Raw genomic sequence first — 26,136 nt, forward strand, 5'->3', positions numbered from 1 at the left:
AAGGATTTCCAAAAATAAGAGGTAAACTGAGTACCCCTATCCGAGATGATGCACAAACGAACTCCTAAACTGAGTACCCCTATCCGAGATAATACACAAACGAACTCCATGCAATCTGACTAACTCTCTGATATATAACTTAGCATAATCTTTAGTTGTGTAGGACATGTGAACTGATAAGAAATGCACTGACTTAGTCAATCTTTCTACAATAACCCAAATCGAATCATGTTGACAACGTGAATGGGGTAATCCAGTTACAAAGTCCATATTCACCTCTTCCTACTTCCATGTGGGAATACCAAACTCTTGCAATGTACTACCAGGTCTTTGGTGCTCTACCTTAACCTATTGACAAGTTGCACACTTGGCTACAAATTCTTCTATATCTTTCTTCATACCACTCTGCTAATAAATTTTCTGCAAGTTGCGGTACATCTTAGTGGCTCTTGGATAAATGGAATAATGCGAACCATGCGCTTCCTCCATAATCCACTGCCTCAAATCATCAACACATGGCACACGTAATCTACTTTGGTATTTCAACACACTATCTCCCCCTTGGGAGAAAGCCTCTACATTTTTGGTATTTAACTGACTCCTTCAGTTTGACCAAACTAGAATCCTTATCTTGCTTCTCTTTCACTTCCGAAACTAGGAAAGATTTGGAACTATTCTGGACCCAAACATTTCCTTCAACTGAACCGACCAATCTCACGCCCAATCGAGCTAACCAATGAACTTCTCGAACTAACTCCTTTTTAGCATTCTTCACATGACTAACACTACCCATAGATAATCTACTAAGAGTGTCTGCCACTATATTGGCCTTACCCGTATGATGTAACACACTCATGTCATGAACACATCAACATATACCCCATAAATATAGTGCCTCCAGATTTTCAAAGAAAAAACAACAACAGTGTAATACCCCATAAGTTTCTAAGCTAGGAAATGAACTATTGTTCCTATGTATGAAACCTCCTATCCCGTGATTAATATTTGAGTACATGACTTACAATGAGTATCTCAGTGATAAGATAGCTTATGATGTGTTAATCATGTTCATATGAGTCACTTAGAGTAAGGCAAGCTAAGAGATTTTGAATCCATCAAGTTTTAGTGCTTGATTTTGCAAGAGCAATCTTTGAACAAGAATAAATTGATTTATATGTGGTATTTTGGTATATTTATACCTACAAAATTTTATATAATCGAATTATCTTTCCAACGATATCAATTTTACCAAAATCTGACTCCCGAGCAAGAAGTTATGGCTTTGTGAAGTGGAGTACGTCGCCTAACAAATCGCATAAGGCTACTGGAATGGGTATGCCATAGGTTGTGCGACGCACACCCTAAAGTGTCCCAAAAGGTGTGAGACATATACCTTAGCTTATGCCATAATAGGTGCGGGTTACACCCTAGCTTACGCGATAAGGTGTGCGACGCATACTTAGGATTTCAGTGACGAAAACACTTCATTTTTGAGTTATTTTGAGGGCAACTAAGTCTTTTGACACTCCTTACACGTCCCTAAACTTAAACTTATGAAATTTATAATTCCTAATCACATTACAACCCTATTAACATCTTAAGTTCATTATCCAAGAGCACAATAGAAGAAAAACAACTAGGGTTGCACCATCAAGCTTGAAGGTCCAATCTTTCAACAATTTCATCCCCATTAAGGTATGCGTAGTGTTCATCTATGGATCCTTTTCATTCATATAGTTCAAGAGCCATGTTTTAAATATTATTTTGTGATTATCATATTGTGATATGAACATGTACATGTTGATGATTTGTTGTTTAAATTTCAAGATGATATCTAAAGGTGTTTTCATGAAGTATATGTGTTTATTAGTGGAAACCCATGAAGTTTGGGTGGTTTAATATGGTGAGATTCATGAACACACCTAAGCCAAAAGAATTCATGCAAAGTGTTTGATAAAATGCCTAGGATGATAGGATTCATGTCCCATGATCTAATAGTGCTTAAATGACAAGTCCATGCTCTATGCTTTATGATTCCTCGTTATTGATATGTGCTGTTGTTGTGATATGGATTGAGCACAGTATTGAAGCTATGCAAGTATATACATGTTGTATGCATTTTATTTTTCATGTATAAGATGTTGAGAACTATGCTTAGTGTGAAATCCCCTACTTATGATATTGTAAATCGTGGACTCTACTCTTATGAGTAAGTCAGTCATTTGTGGTAGTTTCCTTCCATTGAGTCCTGGGGGTACTTGTACCCAAAAAATATAGTTATTTTCCTAGAGTCAAATTATTTTATCACGATACTTTCAGTAAAGCCATGATCTATAGAACTCAATCAGTCACGTCACTAAGAAAATTTCAGAAATATCATGATCTCAGTTAATTCTCAGATAGTAGTACTATTCCGTCAGTCACCAGAATTCAATTACTTAGTGCATATACAGTCAGTTAATCATGTTCAGTCTCTCAGATGGGAGTAGAAGTTAGTACCGAGTGAACCCAAAGATGGGAACACACTGTCAGATGAGGGCGTGATTCTTAGCAGTCATCTTTGCGTTCCAGAACTATGTAGCCAGCGTAGGTTGAGACATCAATACCTGTTAGTTGAGGGTAAATGAGGTGGCTTAACCTATCAGATTAGGGTCCCACCGTTCTCATTAGATTACCTACTAGATGAGGGTCACTCATAGCTTGTCCTTACCAGTGGCGCGGTATTGACACCCTTCCAATCAGGGCACAGATTGAACCACAGCTCATCTATTATAGCACATTTGGAGCATGTCGGTTAAACAACTACTCCCACAGTTTCATTCTCAGTCTCAGTGAAAGAACTTAGATAGTTCTTCATATTTCAGTACTAGGACTGTTAAATACAGTCAATTCAGTTACAGTACAGAACTCAGACGGTTCTATCAGATTCAGGACTGTCAGACACAGTCATCCATGTTATCAGAATTTTAGTATCAGCCATGTTAGATATCAGTAAACCATGTATTAGCATACAGATCTAGATATCACTCATTCACGATCTCAGTTACTATGTATGCATGTTTGCACTCTCACGTTCATATTAGTCAGTCAGTTAGCATTGCTTATATATGTAAGCCCTTTTGCATTTAACCTATCTCACTCGTAGACTCAGTACTTTTAGTTGTACTGACACATTTGTGCTATGGTGCTTTCTTTTATGTTACACCATAGGTTCAGAGACACGAGTTCTGAATCAGCAATAGCAGTCACATTTTAGTATACAGAGTTGCAGTGAGTCCTCTTCACTCGAGGATGATATGATTTTATTTTATTTATTATTTCAGTTAGCTTTTAGTTTACGAAGTTAGTTGGATACATGTTCCTTCAACTCCCTACTCAGACAGTACTTAGAGGCTTTCAGATTTTAGATTCAGCTTTTAGTTGTTTTGGGTATTCGTTACCCCATATGGATGTTATTGTTTACCAGATATTCTAGTCAGTTGAACCTTATGGCCTATTGTTCATGTTTTTCCGTATTTTACACGTATATTATGCAGTTCACAGGTACAGACATTAGTCATGGGTTAACTTGTGGTCCTTCGGGGCCATAAGCACCGTGTAGCATTCTGGTTTAGCAAATCGGGGTGTTACAAGCAGCTAACTCAAGTTCATGGGTCGAGTAATTCTTTTCATGAGGCTTAAGTTGCCTAGAGGCATAGGCTATGACCTTACCTCTTTGCATCAGAACACAACTCAAACTAACTCTAGAGGCATCACAATACACAACAAAACCTTCTGTACCATCAAGTAATGCTAAAATTGTGGATGAAGTGAGTCGAGTCTTCAACTCTTGAACACTCTTCTCGTAGGAATCTGACTACTGAAACTTAACTTTTTCCTGGGTCAATCTAGACCTGGGAGACGCAATAGACGAGAAACCCTCAACGAAATGTCTGTAATAGCCAGCTAAACCTAGGAAACTCCTAATATCTGATGGAGAAATAGATCTAGGCCAATATTTTATTGCTTATCTCTTTTGGGGATCAACTCAATTACCTTCATTGGACACAATATGACCAAGGAAGCTACGACCTTAGCCAAAATTCACATTTGCTGAATTTGGTGAACAACTGGTGATCTTTAAGAGTTTGCAACACAATTCTAAGATGGTCTGCATGATCATCCTCACTACGAGAGTAAACAAGAATATCATTAATACAGACTATGACAAGCATGTCCAAATGCTGTTTGAATACTCTGTTCATCAAGTCCATGAAGGCTGCTGGGACATTGGTTAGCCCGAAGGACATGACTAAAAACTCAAAATAACCATAACGGGTTCTGAAAGCTATCTTTGGAATATCACACTCCCTTACTCTAAGGCCTAAGGGTGTCAAATGGGTCGGTTTGACCCATCCCGAATCGTCCGACATAAATGGCCCCGGTCAGCCCTCGGGATGTGGAGTTTCGGGTCCCGAGCTGGGCCAATTTTTTTGGGCCCGGTTAACCCGGATCGGACCTAACCCGATCTAGGCTCGCTGGTTAACCGGTTCAATTATTTTTTATTTTTTATAAAAAATTGAATTTTGATCATTGCACCAAAGTAGCCGTTAGGACCAACGGCTATATGGCCGTTTGGACCCAAAAAATGGCTATTTGGCCATTTACATTAATTTTTTTAAATTTAAAATATTTTTAAAAATCCAAAACAATTTCTATAGATATCCTACACTTTCAAATCATTTTTCACACAATTTTCATTCTCTATCAAATATTCTATATATCTCCTAAAGTGCTCAATTTTATTTTTTAATTTTGCGATTACAAAGTACGAGTTGAAGTTTCTAAAGTCGCAACTTTCGGATACTTTCAAAATTTGATATTATCATTCTATCTCTTACTTTTAATTTTTAATTAGTGTATTAATTGTTGAATATTTAATTTTATTATATTTGTGTATTTTAAATTTTTTTAGTTTGATTTGTATTATGAATAAATTAAGAAACCTCGCCGGTAAAAGTGTCAAAATTTTTTAGCCCGTAAGTGGTAGTGGTAGTAAAACGTGAATTACTGACGGTAGAGGTAGTTCAAGTAGTAGATATACCTGTGTGCCTCCGGTACCGCTTAGTCAACCTTTTGAGGAAGAAATAGGTGTATGTAATCACGATATGGATTATGTAGAAGTTTAGAAAATTACGGTATAGAAGAAGAAAATAAAGTAGATGCGGTATATTTAGATGAAGATGATGAAAATATTGGTTAGACACCTGCAGTAGGAAATACTAATGTTAGATCTGAATCGGTTAATCGCCCTCCCTGTCCTCCTCGTGCCCCAAGAGCTTGTAGAATAACTAGTATTGCATGATAAATTTTACACGTATAGGAGATACTGAGGTGCAATGCAATATTTGTCAAAAAGTATATAAGCATAAAAGAGGAGGCAAGCAAGGGGGTACGGGTACATTAATGAGACATATAACTGATAATCACGAACCAGAATTATTTATTGCACAAGGTGGTAAGGATGCTGGTGGGCGAACACAAACTAGAATGGACCCAACAATCGGTCAGGTAATTAAGAAGTATAATAAATTGAGGGACCGGGAAGAAATAGTAAAAATGGTAGCTGTGAGTTTTTTGCCTTTTAGTTTTCCTTCTTTGGATATTTTTATTCATTATATTCAAGCAATTTATAATCCTATGTTTAATGGTATTCCTAGAAGTACTTGTCGGGCCGATATTTTTAGACTTCATTCACAATATATTTTTTATTTATCTATATTGTTAAAAAATATTCAATGTAGAATGACTCTAACTTCTGATCTTGGCCGTCCTGTTAATAAAAATAATTATTTAACCATTACTTTTCACTAGATAGATAATAATTTTGTTATGCAAAAACGTATTCTAGCTTTTTTGTATGATGAAGATCGTAAACATACTGGAGAATTTATTGTTGATTCGATTAGTAGAGTTGCAGAATTTTATAGTATTGAAAATGAAGTTTTATGTATTGTTTTGATAATGTTTCTAACAACAAGACTGCTATTACAAAGTTAAAAGTTAGGCTCTCTCCACCGTTACCTGAAATATTTCATGTTAAGTGTGCTTGTCATATATATAATTTAATTGTAAGATATGGCCTTGAATTTTTTGAGCTTTATATTGAAAAAATCCGATTTACTGTTGGTTTTATTCAAGGAAATAATCGAAGAAAAAGAATTAGAGAATTTAAAGTTAAATGTGAACAAAATGGACTTACACCGATATTGATGCCTGAAGAATGTGATACTAGATGGAATACTATGTATGATTTTTTAAAAATTTGTCATACTTATAGAGTTTCTATTACACTAACTTTTAACCAATATTACTGTTCATTTGCTGATTCAGGTGATTGTATGCTACATGATTCTGATTGGGCTATAATTGATAATCTTGTTAAGTTTTTGAGAAAATTTTATATAGCTACGGTTGAATTTTTCGGTGCTTATTATCCTACTGTTTGTAATATTTTAGCATATATAGCCGATATTTTTTCTTTGCTCAAAGAATATAAGAATAAAGAAGGTTACAAAGAAGCTATTGGTGCTATGTTTGCTAAAATTTAAAAAATATTTTTTTCGATTCCCCCTATTTACTTAGTTGGTGCTATGCTAAATCCATGTATGAAATATACTACTATGTGCCACTTTAGTACTCTTATTTATTCTCACTTAGAAAAAAATATTAACAATGATTCTGATGATGAAGAACAAGAACAACCAGATTTATATACGTCTATGAGTGATGCGAACATTTACATAGATAAATTATATAACCACTATGATGATTTACTTGATTTAGCTGTACCGACAAATATCACTCCAACTATTGCTCCTCATCCTCCCGATGAGCCATCATCTTCTAAAAGACCGGTACATGGTGGTTTTCCTGATCACTTTTATGATTTAAATGTTTGGAACAGTTTTGAGATAGGATCTTTCACAACAGCTACTCGGGAAGAGCTTAAGTATTATCTTCGAATGTCGCTAGAGGATCATAGACAATGGATCAATGCATTGGATTGGTGGAAGAATAATGAAGCACAATATTCTGTGCTTTCAAGATTAGCTAGAGATATATTGAATGTTCCAATGTCAACCGTTGCATCGGAGAGTGCTTTTAGTCAGGGACGACAACAGCTTGGAGATAACCGACACTCATTGAGAAGCAATGCTTTGAATGTTCTAGTTTTCCTTAGAGTTTGGATTAGAGCAAAACGAAGAAATCAAGGAATGAAGGTGGAGCCGAAAGACGAACAAAAACTTGAAGAAATTATAACTTCAAGGGAGAACTCAACACAATCAAGTCCAATGCATGGGTTTGCCCCCATTGATTTTGACTATCCTATGCCAGTTCCCGTTAAAGTTAACATGGATGAGTTGAAAAAAATGATGAAAACTATGTAGATTTTTCATTCATGTACATTATAAATTTTGAATCATTTTGCAATTAATAAAATATTCATTAACTCCTTACTTTGTAATTTTTTCCATTTAATAATTTAAATTAAATTTTTAGTTTAAATTAAATACTTAGTTTTAATATATTACTAATTTACTATCAAGTTTTACACTAAGTAATAGACAATTAAACATAACAAACATATAATCATATATACACATAATGAAAAAATAAATTTCTTTTATGTTCAAAACCTCAAGTATTATTAATTTATTATATTAAGTAGCATATTATTTAAAGTAGTACATATATTGAATGGTACGTATATATGTGTATATATAGAGTATAGACTCTAAAGTAGTATATATTTAAGGTATACATGTGTATATGTTTTATAAATTAGTATATATATTGTAGTGTATATCTTGAAGTATATGTTTTATTTAAAGTAGTATATATATTGAATGGTACGTATATATGCGTATATATTTTCTATACATTCTAAAGTAGTATATATTTAAGGTATACATGTGTATATGTTTTATAAATTAGTATATATCTTGTAGTATATGTTTTATTTAAAGTAGTACATATATTGAATGATACGTAATATAGAGTACAGACTCTAAAGTAGTATATATTTAAGGTATACATATGTATATATTTTATAAATTAGTATATAACTATATATATAGTGTGTGTATATACTGTAGTATGTTTTATAAATTAGTATATATCTTATAGTATATGTTTTATTTAAAGTAATACATATATTGAATAGTACATATATACGTGTATATATTTTCTATAGATTCTAAAAGAGTATATATTTAACGTATACATGTGTATATGTTTTATAAATTAGTATATAACTATATATATAGTGTGTGTGTATATTGTAGTATATATAAATTAGTATATATCTTGTAGTATACATTTTATTTAAAGCAGTACATATATTGAATGGTACGTATATATGTGTACATATTTTCTATACATTCTAAAGTAGTATATATTTAATGTATACATGTGTATATGTTTTATAAATTAGTATATATCTTGTAGTATATATTTTATTTAAAGTAATACATATATTGAATGGTACGTATATATGTGTATATATAGAGTATAGACTCTAAAGTAGTATATATTTAAGGTATACATGTTTATTGTTTTATAAATTAGTATGTATATTATAGTATTTATCTTGTATTATAGGTTTTATTTACATTAGTACATATATTGAATGGTACGTATATATGTGTATATATTTTCTATAGACTCTAAAGTAGTATATATTTAATGTATACATGTGTATATGTTTTATAAATTAGTATATATCTTGTAGTATATGTTTTATTTAAAGTAGTACATATATTGAATGATATGCATATATGTGTACATATTTTCTATAGATTCTAAAGTAGTATATATTTAAGGTATACATGTTTATATGTTTTATAAATTAGTATATATATTGTAGTATATATCTTGTAGTATATGTTTTATTTAAAGTAGTATATACATTTAACTAACGTATAGTCGTATACATGATTATATGTGTAATTGTGTATATGTGTATATGTTTTTAAAATTCTAATGTGGTATATACTATATATAGTGTGTATATTGTTTAACGTATTTAAAATGTATATAGGTGGATATATATAGTGTATATTGGAGAAAAAACATTTATTTTTTTTTTTTAAGTTTTGACCAATTTTGATCGGATTTTTGACCGGATTTACCCGGGTTGGACCGGGTTAGGTGTAATGGGCTGGTCCCGAGTTGTTTCTTAAAATATTACTGTTGGGCCCGAAACAGAACCAACCCGTTTAACCAGGCCCGAATTCGGACCGACCCACAAATCGGTTAAAAGTGACGGGCCAGTTTCGGGTTAACCCAGCCCGACCCCATTAATAGGTTTACGTGTGTCTAAGCTGATGATAGTCGGATCTAAGGTCTATCTTGGAGAAATAACTTGCACCTTAGAGTTGATCAAATAAGTTATCAATTCTAGGAAGAGGATATTTGTCTTTTACTGTAACTTTATTCAGCTGACGATAGTCAATGCATATACACAAAGAACCATCTATCTTTCGCACGAATAGGACGAGAGCACCCCATGGAGAAACACTAGGCCTTATGAAACATTTATCTAAGAGATCTTTAAGCTGCTCTTTTAACTCTTTAAGCTCAGCTGGAGCCATACGATAAGGAGGGATAGAGATAGGCTGAGTATCTGGGAGAAGGTCAGTACTGAATTCTATTTTCCTATTGGGAGGTACCCCTGGCAAATCTTTGGGAAAAACATCAGGAAATTCATTGACTACACTAACTGACTGAATGGTTGGAGTCTCAAACTTAGTGTCTTTGACTCAAACTAGATGATAAAGACAACTTTTGGAAATCAATTTTCTAGCTTTAAGATAAGATATGAAATGACGCTTGGGAGACACTGAATTTCCTTCCCACTCAAAGACTGGCTCATCTGGAAACTGAAACTTCACCACTCGGGTGCGACAATCTGTAGATGCATAGCAGGAATGGAGCCAATTCATACCAAGAATAAGGTCAAAGTCAACCATATCTAACTCTATTAAATCTACTAACATGATTTTATGAAGGACAGTGATAGAACACTTTTTATAGATTTGTTTGGAAAAAACCGACTCACCTACTGAGGTAGAAGCGAAGAAGGGCTCAGGGATCCTTTTAGGACCTATTTCAAAATTGACTATAACTAATGGGGTCACATAAGAAAAATTCGATCCAAGGTCTAACAACACATAAATATCACGATGAAAGACACGAAGCATACCAGTAACAATATCTGGTGAATCCTTCTGCTCCTGATGGGGTGGTAAAGTATAAAACTGATTCTGGCGCTGAACGCCACCGATACTAGTTGACGCGCCCTGAGAAGGGACTGGGTAACCTAAAGGAGCTGGAGTGCTAGTAGCCTGAGTCTGGGGACAAACATCTCTGTTTTCCTGCTTAGCATGAGGACACTCTCTAATTCCATGACCTAACTTACCACAACCATAACAACCCTTCTGCCCCAACATACACTCACCAGGACATAAAGGACTTACCCCACTACTTAGAACATGGAGGATAACTGGGTCTTTCACTCACACTATTCTGAGATCTGGACATAAAGGACTTACCTCACTACTCTTGTATAAATATGGGAGTGGTAGAACTAGCTGAAGATGGTTCTGGCATAGATGAATAATTCTGAAACTGCGAATGATTTCCCCCTCCAGACCTAGTCTAGCCATACTTAAATTGTCCTATTCTAGCCTTCTTATTTCCTTTCTTTCTTCCCTTCAACTTCTCTACCTCAATCTGTTGAGCATGAATCATCAATCTAGAAAGATCCATGTCTCCAATAAGCATGGAAGTCCTACACTCCTTGACTACCAAGCTAGATACGCCATTAACAAACTTACTCATACTTACCCTAGGAGCATTCATCGTATCAAGGGCATACTTAGACAACTGGTTGAACTTAAGGAAATACTCCTTCACTGTCATTGAGTCCTACCTCAAATTCACAAACTCTTCTATCTTAGCTTTTCTCATCTCACGCGAAAAGAACCTGTCTAGAAATGCATTTTGAAACACCTGTCAACTCATAGGAGATGCATTCTCACCCCTACCATTCTTCCACATAACTACCCAATCATACACTACATCCTTCAATCTATACGATGCCAACTCTACACTCTCCTTTTCATAAACATGCATATTCTAGGTGATCTTATTCACCTCATCTAAATAAAGCTGTAGGTCCTCACCTGCTTTTGACCTAAAAAACTCTGGCAGATTTATTCTTATAAAGTCTTAGATTCTGGCTGCTGCTAAATCACCATTCTATTGAAGTAGGACTGCAGCCTGATAGTTACCCTAAATATTGGCAGTCACTGCTTGGGCCAACGCCTAAAAGGCAGCCCTAAACTCAGCATGGGATACGTTCTCATTCAGAGGATTGGTGGGCTGTGGTGGCTGGTTATCATTTCTGCTGGCTTTAGCTCGATGAGGAGGCCTATTCAATTGTCACATAAGGGCACGAGTTAAAAACAGATAGAGATACTGTAAGAATGATAAATCATGAAAGAAAGAGATAATTTCCTAAGAACATCCCGTAGCCTCTTGCTCATAAATGTGGCGCGCTTCACACCCATGATCAAGACTCTACGTAACGCGGCTGGTCTGACTCCCTAGGACTCTTATAAACCTTTAGCTCTAATACCAATTTTGTAACGCCCTAAAACTTAGTTCCGAGATGTCACACGGTGCTCAAGAATATGAATAGCCTTAAGCTAATCCTGCCTGCCTTCTACTAAGTTTGAATCTCCTAATGTGGAAACATAGACATAAGAGTCATACTACAACAACAACAACAAATCCAGTATTTTCCCACTTAATGGGGTCTGGGAAGGGTGGAATGTATGAAGTCCATACCACTACCTCTGAAGAAGTAGAGAGGTTGTTTCTGATAGACCCTCGGCTCAAGACAAAGGACCATAGTCAAACACGCAAGTATACAACATGATAAAAATAACAGTGATACAACAACCACAAAAATAGAGTACATTGACCAACGAAGGACACCTCCCTTCCCCCAATCTTAGCATTACTAATTAAGCTAAATCAAACTCTCCTAGCTACAGCCTATGACTAGACCACACACCTTATCCCTCTACCCTAATAATTTTCCTCCAAACCTTCCTATCGAGGGTCATGTCCTCAGTGAGCCGTAACTGCTCAATGTCACATCTAATCACTTCTCTTCAGTATTTCTTCGGTTTACCCCTACCCCACATGAAACCATCCAAGGCTAACCTCTCACACCTATGAACTGGGGCATTCGTTCCTCTTCTCATCACATGCCCAAACCATCTCAACCTCACTTCCCGAATCTTAACCTCCACCGATGCCACTCCCACCTTCTCCCGAATAATCTCATTCCTAACCCTGTCAGCCCTCATGAATCCACACATCCAATGCAACATCCTCATTTCTTCCACCTTCAACTTCTGGACGTGAGAATTCTTAACAGGCCAACACTCTGCTCTATACAACATAGCTGGTCGGACTGCAACTCTATAAAATTTACCTTTAAGCTTGGGAGACACCTTTTTATCGCATAAAATTCCTAAGGTGAGCCGTTACTTCAACCAATCTACCCCAATACGGTGAGATAAATCCTCATCAATCTCACCATTCCCCTGGATTATAGACCCAAGGTACTTTAAATTATCCCTCTTACAAACTACCTGAGACTCCAACTTCACTACCACTTTATCCTCTCACCTTGAGTCACCAAACTTGCACTCCAAATCCTCCGTCTTGGTCTTACTCAACCTAAATCCTTTAGCTTCCAGGGTTTGTCTCCAAACCTCCAACTTATCATTAATACCTCGACGTGACTCATCAATAAAAACTACATCATCCGCAAAGAGCATGCACCAAGGCACCTCATCTTGAATACTCTGATTTAATACATCCATCACCATGGTAAATAAAAATAGACTAAGAGTCGATCCCTGGTGCAACCCTGTCAAGATCAGAAAATGCTCAGAATCCCCTTCCACAGTCCTAACCTAAGTTTTTGTCCCCTCATACATGTCCCTAATAGAATGAATGTACACCACTAGGACCCCCCTCACCTCTAAACATCTCTAAAGAACCTCCCTACGGACTTTGTCATATGCCTTTTCCAAGTCAATAAACACCATGTGCAGATTTCTCTTTCTTTCTCTATACTGCTCAACTAATCTCCGCACTAGGTGAGTTTCCTCAATCATCGAGTGACCAGGCTTTAAATTGATTCTCCAAAATAGACATTATCTTCCTCAACCTCCACTCCACCACCCTCTCTCAAAGCTTCATCGTGTGACTCAATAACTTAATACCACAATAGTTGTTGCAACTCTGAATGTCACCATTTTTCTTCTATAAAGGAATCATTGTGTTCCATCTACACGCTTATGACATCTTAGCGGTCTTGAAAATATTGTTGAACAGTCAGTCAGCCACATTAACCCTGCCCCGCTAGCAAACTTCCAAAACTTCACCAGAATCTCATCAGGCCCCGTCGCCGTGCCTCATTGCATCTTGCGAACAGCCTCACAAACCTCCCCTACCTTAAAACGCTGACAATAGCCAAAATCGCGACAATCTTTGGTGTGCTCCAACTCCCCTAACACAATGCCTCTGTCTCCTTCATCATTTAATAGCCTATGAAAATACGACTACTATCTTTTCTTAATAAGAATGACATCTACCAAAACTTTGTCATCCCCCCCCTCATCATTCAAGACATAAGTGTCATACTATATGCGGAAAACTATTTAAAATAACTGAGAATAATCTGAATATAATCTCTGAAAACCAAATACTGTAAGTTTAAGTTAAATCTAGCAGTCTGTCAAGCCTCTACTACTAATGCTAGAGAGTCACTGGGACAATCCCCCAACTGACTTGAACTGTCTGAAAATACTAAATCATCTAAACTGATAAGCTAAAATTAAACTGAATGACTAAGTCCCCAAACTATAAGGACTCACCAACTGTCGGGATGTAGATGTAGATGCTCGAAATCACTCACACTGTTGAAACTGAGCACTTGAACCTGCATTATGAGACAATTTAGCACATAGACGTATATGTGGATTAGTATTTTGAGGAAGTACTGAGTATATGGAGGTGAATGCATAAGTAAAATATTATCTTAACATTTATATCAATTTGTAAAAGAATGCATGCTAAATGTAAATGACTCACATAAGCTAGAATAATCGAAAGAAAACTGAGAAATCATAATCATAAGTCGCAAATCATACTCTATAAATCTAGTGAGTCATGACATTTAGTTCTAAAATATGTACTTTTCTTTTCTCTTTAAATCATACTGTCTAAGTGTAGAAAGGACTCACTCTTATATCTAAAATCTAAAAGCTGAAATCTGTAGCTAATATATTTTGGTAAAACATAATCTGAATAAATTTGTGAGTCTTTACACTTAGTTTTCTAAAAGCTTTTTTGTTAAGATTATTCTATAGTCTTTTTCTTATAGGGAATTCTTTTAAAAATTGTTCTGTAAGGGTGGTTCTTCTAACCAACATAAATCATGTGAGCTAACATGGAGTCCATGTCTTGTTCCCCTATGGGGAAAACCTCACGATCGGGAGAGGTGTCATACTCTTGCCAAGAAGTATAACCTAATCTAAGTGATCATATTTGTATCTGTCATTCATATAGAAATGGAAATAATCTGAATCTGTACCTACATTGGCTATGTAGTTCTATGGAAGATAGGGCACACTAATCCCACACTTTCAGCCCGATGCTTAATACTACTCCTTTTAATTTATATGCTCATTCTATTAAAAATTCACTTTAAAAACTAGCATAAGGGTTTATTTTGAAATCAATTATCCATTTATCTGATTCAATCTATAAATAAAGCTAATTTGATTTCTATAATCTATAATAAATCTGTAAAGTGGATTCTAAATCTTATCTGAGGATCAAAAATCAAATCTTTACTGAAAATCTGAAAATAAATCGATCATCTGATGCTTAAAGCATAATCGTTCTTGAAATAAGAACATTCAATCTTGGGATAATAACCCGTGCATTAATCACAGGTCCAAATATCATAATAATCATGCTTGATAATGAAAACAATGATAATTCATCTCAAAATTTGGAAATTACTCAATAGGCATGAAAATATGAAAATAGTCATGCAATTCAACTTTTAAAACACTTGAAATCTCAGCATTTTGTAATTGGCAATAACGGGTATGACCTCTAATTTAAAACTCATGTATGATCATTCAAATTATATAAATTTGAAATAAAAACTTGATTTTGGGCGTAATGATGAAAGAGGATCCTTGTTCATAAACCCCATATACCTTAATTAATGAAATATCTAAGAAAGCTTGAACTTGAATCTTTATTTGTACTTTTGAGGATGAGTTCTTGATTATCTTGATTTGGGAATCCTCAATTTTGAGTTTTCTTGGAGAAACAATGGAGGAATTTGATTTTTTTGGAGCTTAAGCTTTGAGTTCTAGGATTTTTCTTTGAGAAAGAATGGATGAAAATAAGCATATAGTGCTTTAGAATAGGTTTAATTCCTTGTTTAGGACAAATTGGGGGCTTGGTAATTGACAAAACGATCCCTTTTAAACTTTAATCGAAACTGGGAAGGGAATAAAATCCCCATTTAACATGCCACCGCAACGCACCACTATCGCGGTTGCTCACTGGAAAAGGACCTCTGGAAACTGAAAAATCTCCGAGACGCAGAGCTATTGCGGTAAGCTATTAAAATGTCATTTTGGCCATCACCGCGACATGCCAATATCGCGGTGAGCCACTGAAAATTGACAATTGGGAAATGGAGCTTCACCGCGATGCGAGCAAGTCACGGTTCCCCATTGGATTTTGACAAATGGAAAATTGGACTTCACCGCGATGCGAGCTTATCATGGTAGTCCACTGAAATTTAACAATGTGAATTTAACCTTCACCGCAACGCGGTGATTGCCCAGCTGGTGTACTGCTTTACTCAAAACGTCATAACTTCTCAATTGAACATCGAATTTAGGCGAAATTGGTATCGATGAAAAGCGTATTCAATTATCTACCCAATGGAGGGTTTAAATCTTGTAAATTTCACATGTAATAAAAGTAATTTATTTTTTAAGCTAACCCTTGATATTTTACGAGCAAAATTAAGCTAAAAAAAGTATGGGGTATTACAAGAATACTACTTTTAGGGTATATTTCAAAGGATTTTTCATTCTTCTCTTTCGTCCTCCATCACCACTGACTGAATCAACTTAATTGAATAGTAAAGAGTTCTTGAACCTTTGGCTCTTCTGTTTACTGATTTTGCAGATTCATTGATTATTTTGTACCGCCTTTAATCATTGCCACTTAATAAACTATGCATGGACAAGGTGATGTGACACAATTCTTATATTTTGGGGATAGTTTCTAATATTCCTACATACTATTCCTTTTTGGCCTCCCTCTCTATCTCTTACGTGAAAACATACATTAATTTTCTAGGAGAGAATCTCTGAAATCGAGTATTGCATGCATGAGAAAATTAAAATTGTAACTCTTCAATTTTATGTAGTTAAGATTGTGTTTTTTAATGTCTACATTTTTTAAATTTCTTGAGTCTATTTTAGAATGATTTGAATTGTACTGAATATTAGTTTAATTTCTGATTTAGTTTTTTCTTATCTTAAGGAATTTTTGTGATATTTTCATTCGTCAACGTATATATGATCATTTCTTCTTCCCATACTATACTCTTTTGCTTATTATGTTTTAGTATAGCATAATAGTAACAGTTAAAGGAGTTCTCATTTTATTTATTGAGTAATTAATAAAGTTTGTTTTATACTCTGTCTTAATCCTAGATTGTAAATTTCTCATTTTTATATGAATCTACGAAAGCACCATCAATAGAATTATTTTAAACTCTACTTTGATACAAATTGTGCTAAAATTTCTCATAAGATTTCACCTGAATTTTTATTTATTTTCCTTTTGATATTTCAATTAACCAGCCATCCAAATATTGTCTTGATGTTACTTCTGTAAACATGTGATGCTAACACTATTTGCTTTATTATTTTTTCTTTGGAAGAGTAGGCTATAAGAGAATGCAAATTCGAATCAGATTAACAATTTTATCAAGGCTTAGGTTATCTGGAACATGTTGTTTTCACAATTTTAGAAAAAGTGATTTTAGTACTATTTTTTTTATTATAGTATCTTGAGCCGATATTCTTTTGAAAACCATCTCTGTTTAAGGTAAAGTTAAAATTTGTGTACATCCTATCCTCTTCAAACCCCACTTAATGGGATTTCACTTAATATGTTGTAGTTGTTGTTTTTTGTTGTTGTTGTTGTTATAAGTATTGGTGTAATTTATTTCGAGAATATAAATTTCGTAATCATCAAGTTGATAAAAAATAAAGCGTTTCATCCAACTCGGAGAATCAGAATAATATGTCTGCAACGGAATTAAAGGTAATTGCTTTATTTAATCATCAAATTTGGTATATCAACCTTTTACTTGCAATTCAATTAATACTCAAATCCAAAGAATAAGAGAAAATCTTAGGTGATGACGATATTTTTAATGAACAAAAGCAAATTATAGAAGACTCCTAATTATAAGTGAAAAGATCTAGGTTATCCTAAATCAAATGAAATATAATCAAATTTAGATAATGAAATGGATCTTTCGTCTAAGCCATCAATACTCTAACGTCTTAATATAGTAGTATCTCCTAATTTGGACTAATAAAACCAAACACATTGTAACAAAATAGAATAGTCTATAATTTTCTAAAGATGAAAAGAATCAGTTAAGAGAATAAAAAATTATCCGATGTAAACTAGGATAAATTATCCTACATCATATTGGTGGAAACGGACAGCAGAGGACACCATCAATTATCAAATATTTTAATCGATTTGAGCCAACCGTAAAATGAACAACAAAAAAAAACATATTCGATGTATTTTCATAACTGAAAATAAAATGTGAAATAAGAAAATACAGTAAATAAAAAAAAAGTTTCATTAACAATCCCACCCCCAATCACCTACTTTTATATTATCATTGTAATTATAATCATCACTTTGTAGATTATTCTCCTATCTAAGGGTGTTATGATTCGGACAGATTAAGCAAACCATAAGTAAAAAAAAAAAAACAAGAATAACACCCAGATTTATGTGGAAATCCTTGAGGGAAAAAATCACGGGTAGAGGTAGAGGAGGTTTCACTATAATGGAGAGAGAGTACAAAGTGGGACATGTATTTTTTTGAACAATGAAAATGACCCACTAAATCGCACTTATATAGTACGTGCGTACAAATAGGTCATATGCCTAAAAACATAAAGGTCCATTTGAAAATCATAAACATGGATCGCAACGCGAAACTAATTTCAAGGCCAGATCTGTTGGATTTAATTGGTTTGAATGGAAAATGGAGGGACACAACCTTTGAGCAAAAGACATATTGTTTGGGAAAAGGTGTGACTGTTCAGATAGTTGTGTCTGTTCAGAAAAAGATACAATGTTTCGAATGAACAGACATGATTCTTCCAAAGGATACACCTTTTAAGTGAACCATTGCCACCTTTCAGAAAAGGCATATGATGGCCATATAAACCTGCTTTCATCCACAGGTTTAGAAATGAATGAAAAAATTTCTGAAATAAAAACTCTTCTTGTCTTCAAAACATTCTTTGTGATCAATCAAATTATTGAGTGAGTTCGACGAATCCAATTATTTGAGGTACCACTATAGTTGGATTGAAAGCCATTTTATCCTGGAAGGAAGATTCCAAAACCTCGGATACAGTGAGAGAAATTATTCCTTAAGGACACTCCATGAAGTCGGGGGACTTGGCTTTATATTTCTGTTTCATCTTAATTTCTGAAAAATAAAACACGCTTCTTAGAAAGATCACTTTGATCTTGTGTAGAGGGTGTTTTTGTACTTCATAGTGTTCTTATTTTAAACTTGAACTAGTGTTGAAGTTATTGTGCCTAAATACAGATTCTTGTACCCGAACTACATAAAAAATAACAATCTTAAGGAATAACCCTTGCAGAATCTGTATTGCTTGTTTTTGGAGATTAAAGCTTTAAGCTTTCTACTCCGTTTGAACTTAACTAGTGATTCAAAGACATAAAATCTTCATCACAAGTTAAAGATCATTCGGTTGAAAATTGAAGTCATAAAAACTTCATCATTAACTAGAAACAAGAAGAAGAGTTTAAAGTTGCTTAACTTTATAAATAGTATTCTGAAAATACTAAATTTTATTGTTTTGTGGTGACAGAAAAAATGACTAACGAAAGTCAAATACAAGATGCGGCTACGACTGTGGGGGCGACTAGTATTACCTCAACAAGTCGAGCAAATGCTCCGAACCAATGACACCTGCGGAGAAGCCCAAAAAATTTGCGGGCATTGACTTTAAGCGATGGCAACAAAATATATTCTTTTACCTCACCACTTTATGCCTTCAAAGGTTCACTAGTGAGGATGCTCCTGAGGTGCCCGACGAAACCTCGGAGAAAGAGCATTTCATGATTGTAGAGGCTTGGAAGCATTCAGACTTCCTTTGCAGGAATTATATCTTAAGTGGTCTCCAAGACGACTTCTACAATGTTTACAGTGAAACTAAGACATCGAAGGAATTGTGGGGGGCACTAGAACGAAAATATAAGACAGAGGATGCGGGAATTAAGAAATTCTTTGTTGCAAGGTTTCTGAACTTTAAAATGATAGATAGCAAATTGGTTGTCTCTCAAGTTCAGAAATTGCAAGTAATCATCCATGATCTCTTAGCAGAAGGTATATCTTTGAAAAATACCTTAGTCGAACAAATTGAAAATGCTCTTAGTACTCACATAAACTGTTTTGTTAGTTTGATTGTGAATGATGCATTTCAAGTAGAAGCGATCATTGAGAAGCTACCACTTATGTAGAAAGACTTCAAAAACTACTTGAAGCACAAATGCAAGGAGATGACTGTCGAAGATTTTATTGTTCGATTGCGTATTGAAGAGGATAATAAGGCTGCCGAGAGAAGGTCAAAAGGAAATTCTACAATTAATGAAGCACATATTGTAGAAGATGACCAAAACAATTCTAAGAAAAGGAAGAAAGTTGAACAAGGAAGCAATCAACCAAAGAAGAAATTCAAGGGAAAGTTCTTCAACTGTCGAAAAACTAGCCATAAGTCCACGGATTGTCGTGCCTTTAAGAATGGCAAGAAAAAAGACCAAGATAATATGGTTGAGTCCAATAAGGAATGTGATGATCTGTGTGCTATGTTCTCAGAATGCAACTTGGTGGGGAATCCTCGTGAATGGTGGATGGATTCTGGTGCCACCATCCATGTGTGCGCCAACAAAGAGTTGTTTTCATCATTCGCTCCAGCTCAAATAGAAGAAATGATCTTCATGGCTAACTTCGCTACGGCTAAGGTAGAAAGAACAGGAAAAGTGGGCTTGAAAATGACTTCGAGAAAGGTCTTGACACTTAACAATGTCTTGTATGTTCCGGAGTTACGTAGCAACTTGATTTTTGTTTCACTTCTAGACAAGAACGGATTCAAATGTGTAACCATTTCTGGAAAAATTGTAATTAGCAAAGGAGAAGTATATGTAGGAAAAGGCTATCTTACCGAGGGCCTTTATAAGATGAATGTAATGAATGTTGAAATCAATAAAAGTTCAAATTCTTCTTACTTGCTTGAGTCTTATAATTTTTGGCATGAACGTTTGGTCATGTTAATTACAAAACGTTACAAAAACTGATTAACTTAGAGGTTTTGCCAAACTTTGAGTGCAATAATCAAAGTGTCAAACGTGTGTGGAATCAAAGTATGCAAAGCATCCTTATAAGTCCGTTGAAAGGAATTCCAATCCTTTAGACTTAGTACACACTGACATTTGTGATATGAAGTCAACACCATCACGTGGTGGGAAAAAGTATTTCATAGCTTTTATTGACGATTGCACTATATATTGTTATGTCTACTTGCTAAATAGTAAGGATAAAACAATAGATGTGTTTAGGCAATACAAAATTGAAGTAGAAAATCAGTTAGAGAAAAAGATAAAAATGATAAGAAGCGATAGGGGCGGAGAATATGAATCTCCTTTTGCCGAAGTATGTGTAGAGAATGGAATTGTCCATCAAACTAGGGCCCCATATTCACTTTAATCTAATGGAATTGCGAAAAAAAATCAAACTTTAAAGGAAATGATGAATGTCTTACTTATAAGTTTTGGTTTACCGCAAAACATGTAGGGAGAGACTATCCTTACAGCCAATCGTATACTCAATAGAGTTCTCCATAGTAAGATACAATCAATTCCTTATGAAAAATGGAAAGGAAGGAAACACAACTTGAAATATTTCAAAGTGTGGGGTTGTCTAGCAAAGGTCCAAGTTCCTATGCCTAAAAGGGTTAAGATAAGACCTAAGACTGTGGACTGTGTGTTCATAGAATATGCTAAAAGCAATAAAGCATGTCGGTTTTTGGTTCATAAATTTGAACATCTAGATATAAATAAAAATACGGTAATTGAATCAGATAATGTTGAATTCTTTGAAAACATTTACCCGTATAAACTAGACATAAACAGTCTAGTGAAGGATCTAAACGACCTCGAGATGAACCAAGTGAGAATGTACATAGTGAAGAGAATCCAAAACGTAGTACACGTCAAAGAACTTCTACTACGTTTGGATCAGATTTTGTAATATTTCTCTTAGAAAATGAGCATCAAACATTTAAAGAAGCGATGTCGTCTTCGGACTCATCCTTTTGGAAAGAGGCAGTCAATAATAAGATTGATTCAATCTTAAGCAACCATACGTGGGAATTGGTTGATTTTCCTCCAGGAAATAAACCTTTAGGTTCTAAATAGATCTTCAAAAGAAAAATGAAAGCGGATGGTACTATTGACAAATACAAGGCAAGACTTGTAGTAAAAGGCTTCAAGCAAAAAGAAGGCCTTGATTACTTTGATACATACTTGCCAGTAACAAGGATAACATCGATTCAAATGTTAATTGCCTTGGTGGTAGTATATGGTCTTGAAATTCATCAAATGGATGTGAAAACTGTATTCCTAAATGGAGAATTGGAAGAAGAAATTTACATAGAACAACCTGAGGTTTTGTGGTTCCAGAAAAGGAGAATAAGGTGTGTAAACTTATTAAGTCGTTGCATGGACTAAAGCAAGCACCTAAACAATGGCATGCAAAGTTTGACCAAACTATGTTGGCAAATGGGTTCAAGATAAATGAATGTGATAAATGTGTTTACATTAAAGACACTCCGAATCACCAAGTCATTATTTGTTTATATGTGGATGATATGTTAATCATCAATAGAGACATTTCTGACATAAATGCAACGAAACGAATGCTCGAGAGCAAGTTTGATATGAAAGACCTTAGATTTGCGGATGTGATCTTAGGTATAAGAATCCATAGAACTCCTCAAGGGTTGGCATTATCACAGTCTTATTATATCAAAAATGTACTTGACAAATTCAAGTATATGGAATTCGGTATTGCCAAGACTCCATTGGATGTAAGCTTTACACTTCAAAAGAATGAAGGTGAAAGTGACTCACAACTGGAGTACGCGGGAGTATTGGGATGTTTAATGTATATAATGAATTGTATACGACCAGACATAGCATGCGTTATTAGTAAGTTGAGTCGGTATAAAAATAATCTCAACAAAACTCATTGGATGGCAATGAAAAAAGTTTTGGGGTATCTAAAATACACTTAAGACTATGTCTTGCATTATAATAAATATGCTGCGGTACTTGAAGGATATAGTGATGCAAATTGGATCACCAAATCGAACGAAGTAAAATCCATAAGTGGATACGTATTTACTATCGGTGGAGGAGCAGTCTCTTGAAAATCATCCAAACAGACTTGTATTGCTCGCTCTACAATAGAATCTAAATTTATCGCATTGGATAAAGCCGGTGAAGAAGAAGAATGGCTCCAAAATTTCTTGGAAGATATTCCTTATTGGCACAAACCAGTGGCACCAGTATGTATACACTGTGATAGTCAAGCGGCAATAGGTAGGGCAAGGAGCATGATGTACAACGGTAAATCTCTTCACATAAGACGGAGACATAATACTGTTAGAGAACTTCTCTTTAGTGAAATTATCACTGTTGACTATGTTAAGTCAAAGGATAATATGTCGGATCCACTAACAAAAGGCCTATCTAGAGAAGGAGTAGAAAGGACATCCAAGGGAATGGGTTTAAGGCCTAGGACAAGTCAGTATGGCGGTAATTCTACCTAGCAGACTGAAGATCCCAAGAGCTAGGTTGAAGGAGATCAAACAAAGTTATGTCTGATAGATTCAACATTGTCAATTACCCAACCCATTCTCATGATGTAGACAATATTTAGTAAATAAGGATAAGACTTAAAGTGAAAAGTCTTTTAATGATTACGTAAATTTAACAGATTTTATCAAATAGTTTAATCTATAGGATTAAAAGTTTAGAAATCACCTATGTGAGGGCGAAGTGAAAGCCGCTTCAAGGAGAATGTTAGTAAAGACCTATTCTCTAAGCTCTCATGAAATCGGAACGTATTCATAGCTGAAAAGAACAAAACCATGAGAACCATAAATGGTAAAAGTCTGGCTGTATGACATGTGTTGTCTAGGTGTACATTAAAGCTCGATGGTTCAAGGATATCAAATCTACCGATTGACCGAGTGCATCCGATGCATGTTCACTACGGAAAGTTCAAAGGGAAACCCACTTATCCAGATGCAATCAGTCGTTGCTTGATGATCACATACTTGTCCGTAAAGTTTTACAAAGAATAGTCATTCCCCATTCATGTGGGGGATTGTTGGGTTTAATTAGTGTGAATGAAAAATGGAGGACACAACCTTTGAGCAAAAGACATATTGTTTTGGAAAAGGTGTGACTGTTCAGATAGTTGTGTCTGTTCAGAAAAAGACATAATGTTTTGAATGAACAGACATGACTCTTTCAAAGAATACACCTTTTAAGTGAACCATTGCCACCTTTTAGAAGAGGCATCTGATGGCTATATATACCTGCTTTCATCCACAGGTTTAGAAATGAATGAAAAATTTTCTGAAATAAAAACTCCTTGTCTTCAAAACATTCTTTATGATCAATCAAATTGTTGAGTGAGTTCGACAAATCCAATTATTTGAGGTACCACTATAGTTGGATTGAAAGCCATTTTATCCTGGGAGGAAGATTCCAAAACCTCGGGTACAGTGAGGGGAATTATTCCTTAAGGACACTCCGTGAAGTCGAGGGACTTGACTTTATATTTCTGTTTCATCCTAATTTCTGAAAAAATAAAACACACTTCTTAGAAAGATCACTTTGATCTTGTATAGAGGGTGTTTTTGTACTTCATAGTGTTCTTGTTTTAAACTTGAACTAGTGTTGAAGTTGTTGTGCCTAAATACAAATTTTTGTACCCGAAATACATAAAAAAAAAAAAAAACAAGATCAACAAAATTTGGGTCACACCTCTAACAAAGAGACTAAGCCAAACAATAAACAACAAAGGAATAATCAACCTTCGACATTTATAAATAATACACAGTATAGTTATTTCACATACTCAAACTACCAATACAATTATGGCCATTATTAGCGCTAGAATGCTAAGCAAGAATCTTCTTTTAGTCACCCTGATCATTTGCATGGTGGTGGCACTACCGGTGTCTAAGGCAAGGATTACGTGTGACACCGTGTACGACGACCTTCGACCATGTATTAAATATGTGTTCTCTGGTGGAAGTTTCCCCACAGACTGTTGCAATAGGATTGAATTTCTTCTTGTTTCTGCTATCACAACTGCAGATCGTCAGAGCGTGTGCTTGTGCGTGAAGGATCTTTTATCCTACGCCTCAGATGAACAACTCAGCCGTGCCGCTAGCATCGCCGGACAATGTGGGGCAAGTGTTCCTTTCGAGATTAGCCCAAATGTTGATTGCTCAAAGGTCCAACAATGGAAAGAAGCGCTAGTGATCACTTAGTGGTCATGCTTTCTAAATTCCAACTATATCATATCAACTATTTATGTTATTTTTCTTGTTTGGATTTATGTCCTGAGTCGGGTGTCTATCAAAAACAATATTTCTACATCTAATGTAATGATATGAACTACATACACTTTATCCTCCCCAAACCTCACTTTATGGGAATACATATGTTGTTGTTGTTGTTGGATTTTATGTATAAATAAAATAAGATATATTTGAGAACATCGATGGCCTCAAATTGTTATGCTCCGAAATTTAATTCCAAAGATGGTTTTATATTTTGATGAGAACCTCTATATTTTCAAAAATTTTATTTGATTAAATTAAAAAAAATTATAAGTTCTAACACACAACCTGCCAATTAATGAAAGATTCAAAATGAAAAGAGTCGGCTAGATAGTTCGAAATTCAAACTTTAAACTCTTCTAAAAATCTTCGACGAGAAAAACTAATGAAGTCCTTCTGTCATCGAACCATACACCAAAAAAATTAATGTTAATGAATATACTTACATGCTCTAACAATGCATGACTGGGCATTTTCTTTTAGTATAGCTCCACATGTATAAAGCTTCAACAATGTTTTAGATTTCTATTCTTCAGCTTCAACCCTTGCTACTATGTTCTTTTTACAGCAAAACGCTGCTTCCTCTAAACGGTTAATTAGTTTAGCATGTAGTGCTTTTTTTTTTTTTTTTTGCAGATGAATTATAACATAATTGCTACTTGATGATTTCGGTCATTTTAACTATTTAATAAGCTCATGTATTGTTTTCTGAATGCAAAGTTATCTTGATTTGATACATTTATTGTTAGAAACTACCATTTCTAGATTCCAAAAGAAAATACGAAATTAAATGTCAAGGTACTATTCTTATTCGCTGCATTATCTCAAAACCAAAAAAGTTTATGATATTATTTTTTTATTATATTTCGCAAGTTAAAAAAGGGCAGTCCGGTGCACTAAAGCTACCGCTATGCGCGGTGTCCGGGGAAGGGCCCACCACAAGGGTGTATCGTACGCAGTCTTACCTTGCATTTAT

The 26,136-nt window shown here is 34.8% G+C and overlaps 1 protein-coding gene across 1 annotated transcript; it reads left to right on the plus strand.

Annotated features, from left to right (window-relative positions):
• The first annotated feature begins 24,657 nt into the window (after window positions 1–24,657).
• LOC107874837 (non-specific lipid-transfer protein 1) lies at window positions 24,658–25,318 on the plus strand. The gene has a single exon (XM_016721558.2). It carries the CDS (start codon window positions 24,690–24,692, stop codon window positions 25,086–25,088), a length of 399 nt encoding a protein of 132 aa, XP_016577044.1. The 5' UTR covers window positions 24,658–24,689; the 3' UTR covers window positions 25,089–25,318.
• Window positions 25,319–26,136: the final 818 nt, after the last annotated feature.

The sequence above is a fragment of the Capsicum annuum genome, chromosome 6 (assembly GCF_002878395.1).
Source record: "Capsicum annuum cultivar UCD-10X-F1 chromosome 6, UCD10Xv1.1, whole genome shotgun sequence".
Taxonomy (NCBI): Eukaryota; Viridiplantae; Streptophyta; class Magnoliopsida; order Solanales; family Solanaceae; genus Capsicum; species Capsicum annuum.

Excerpts from the sequence above, each read along its gene's own strand:
- LOC107874837 (XM_016721558.2), top strand. The coding sequence starts at position 24,690 with ATGGCCATTATTAGCGCTAGAATGCTAAGCAAGAATCTTCTTTTAGTC.